The following is a 2,432-nucleotide window of genomic DNA, read 5'->3' as shown; positions in this document are numbered from 1 at the left end:
TGAGATGGGGGGAGAAGGGAGGAGGAGGGGATGGGGAGGGAAGGGAGGTTGCAGGACGGTGAGGTAGTGCCGCGGTTGGGCCAGCTCGTCTCGGCGGAGGCAGAAGACCACCACGGAGGCGCTGGGCTGTGAGCAGGAACGGAGGAATGGTGGAGAAGATACAGCGGGGAATTGATAAGACAAGGGGATAAAAAGAATAGAAGGAGGGCAGCTTATGGGTCCAAGGAGATGCGGGGGACAGCGCGCGACCGGCTCGTCGCTTCGGCCGGTCTGCCGGTCGCAAGCGTTTCCCTTTCCCAAACCCTCGTCTCGCACCTTCTTCCACCGCCGCCGGCCTCTGAGGCAACGCCACTTCTTCCACCGCCGCCGGCCTTGATCGAGAGTTCCGACCCGCCCCATCCCCACCCCCCTCCCCCGATCTCCCACAATGGAAGGTTCGCAGAGTTCAATAGTGAGGGTGCCGGCGAGGTGCACAGCAGAGACGCAAACGTCGCGGGCCACGGTTGCGTTCGAGATCGCTGGCTACAGCCTTCACAAGGGCCTCGGTAGAGGCAAATACCTCCGTTCTCCGGCATTCTCCGTCGGCGGCTACGAATGGTGCATCCGCTACTACCCCGACGGAAGCCCAGACGAGGCGAGCGAAGGTTACGTCTCTGTCTTCCTCAAGCTCTTGACCAAGAACGCCGAGGTGAGGGCGACCTACAATTTGATGCTTGTGGAGCCGGTTAAGGGGCAGTCGACTGTGGTGCCCTCCTCCGAAGAGCCACAAGTGTTCGACCGTGAAAGGCCATCCTGGGGCTTGCGGAGGTTCATGAAGACCACTGCTGAAGTAGAGTGGGCGAACCTGTGGAACGATTGTCTCGTGATCGAGTGTGAGGTCACTGTTATCAAGGAAACATTTGATGTCCATGTGCCGCCCTCTGACCTTTCGGATAATCTTGCAACATTGCTAGAGGGGAAGAAAGGAGCGGACGTGACATTTAAGGTTCAAGGGGAGGTATTTTCTGCTCATAAGATTTTGCTTGCGATGCGATCACCGGTCTTCGAAGCAGAGTTCTATGGGCCGCTGGGGAACAAGGGGGCGCAGAACGGGCATGATTGGCTGGCAGACAAAAATTGGCAAGCCAACATTTGGCATTTCCAACAAGTGACAGCTCTAAAACTTGCCAAAATTTTGCTAGTTTTAAGAGGTTGGCTAGGTGCCAACCAATTGCTAGACAAAATTTTGGTTTGCTTACCTATTGGCAACCCAAATTTTGGCAGCAAACCAAGCAGCCTTGACATAACAATTGATGACATGCAGCCTGCTGTTTTCAGCGCATTTCTTCACTTCATCTACACAGATTCAATGCCTTCCATGAGAGATCTTGAGGATGATGACAAAATAGAAATGGTTAAGCACTTACTCGTGGCTGCAGATAAGTATGGGATGGAAAGGATGAAGAGGATATGTGAAGGCATGCTATGCAAGAGTCTTGATGTTGAGACTGTGGCTGCCATATTAGCTCTAGCTGACCAGCACCATTGCAGCAACCTCAAAGATGCTTGCATCGAATTTATGCTCTCTTCGAATAGAATGAATGATGTGATGGCAAGCCAAGGGTATGCACACCTCAAAAGATATTCTCCTGATGTCATTGTAGATGTGTTTGAGAGAGCAGCTAGGTCCTGCAAAATTTAGTACGCCTACCTGGTATAAGCTGCTGCTTATCCTTCAGTCTCGGTAGATCTTTGGAGGTGGATGCTTATGTTGGGTTCGAGAAGGCAATTAAGTCTTGCTAAATTCAGCACGCTCATTTTCTATCTAGTTATTTTTGGCACATATAGCCACCTGAGATGAGGTTGCCATGTCTTTCAGTTTCCAGAGATCTTTTGGAGGAACCGAGTTGGTCCTATAAAATGTATGTTTCTGTTGTATTGGTTGTCCTGTCTGATATAAGTATAGATGAATCTATGGTAGCTCACCTAGTTGCCTTTTTTATCTGCTTACTTTAATTTCTGTCCTGTGTGAAGTAAGATAAAACTTTGAGTTCTTGGACATCACTTTTGAGATAAATCTATTTACCTGTATGGAGAACTTACATTTGGATGCCAACTGTTAGATTTTAATTAGAGACATTTACAAATGATTTCTTGACATGAACCTTGGCAGCACAGCAGTGTCTTCGATTCAGAAAATCAGTTAGAATATGAACTGAACCAAACTACTTTGAGATCAGAGAACAAGCAATTGTAGATTTAAGTTTCAGTTAGTAGCACTTCTATTATACTACTTTGAGATCAGAGAACAGGCAATTGTAGATTTATGTTTCAGTTAGTAGCACTTCTATTATACTACTTTGAGATCAGAGAACAGGCAATTGTAGATTTAAGTTTCAGTTAGTAGCACTTCTATTATACTAGCATACGTTCGGTGAAGTCTCTGTGTATGT

General features: G+C 48.0%; 1 protein-coding gene across 1 annotated transcript; it reads left to right on the top strand.

The window, feature by feature from the left end:
- The first annotated feature begins 427 nt into the window (after positions 1 to 427).
- On the top strand, positions 428 to 1,980 carry LOC119296917 (BTB/POZ and MATH domain-containing protein 2-like). The gene has a single exon (XM_037574925.1). The coding sequence runs from the start codon at positions 428 to 430 to the stop codon at positions 1,679 to 1,681; it is 1,254 nt and encodes a 417-aa protein (XP_037430822.1). The 3' UTR covers positions 1,682 to 1,980.
- The last annotated feature ends 452 nt before the right edge of the window (positions 1,981 to 2,432 follow it).

This window comes from Triticum dicoccoides, chromosome 5A (assembly GCF_002162155.2).
Source record: "Triticum dicoccoides isolate Atlit2015 ecotype Zavitan chromosome 5A, WEW_v2.0, whole genome shotgun sequence".
Lineage (NCBI taxonomy): Eukaryota > Viridiplantae > Streptophyta > Magnoliopsida > Poales > Poaceae > Triticum > Triticum dicoccoides.
The sequence above is the reverse complement of the archived record's forward strand: the minus strand, read 5'-3'. Positions and strand labels throughout refer to the sequence as shown.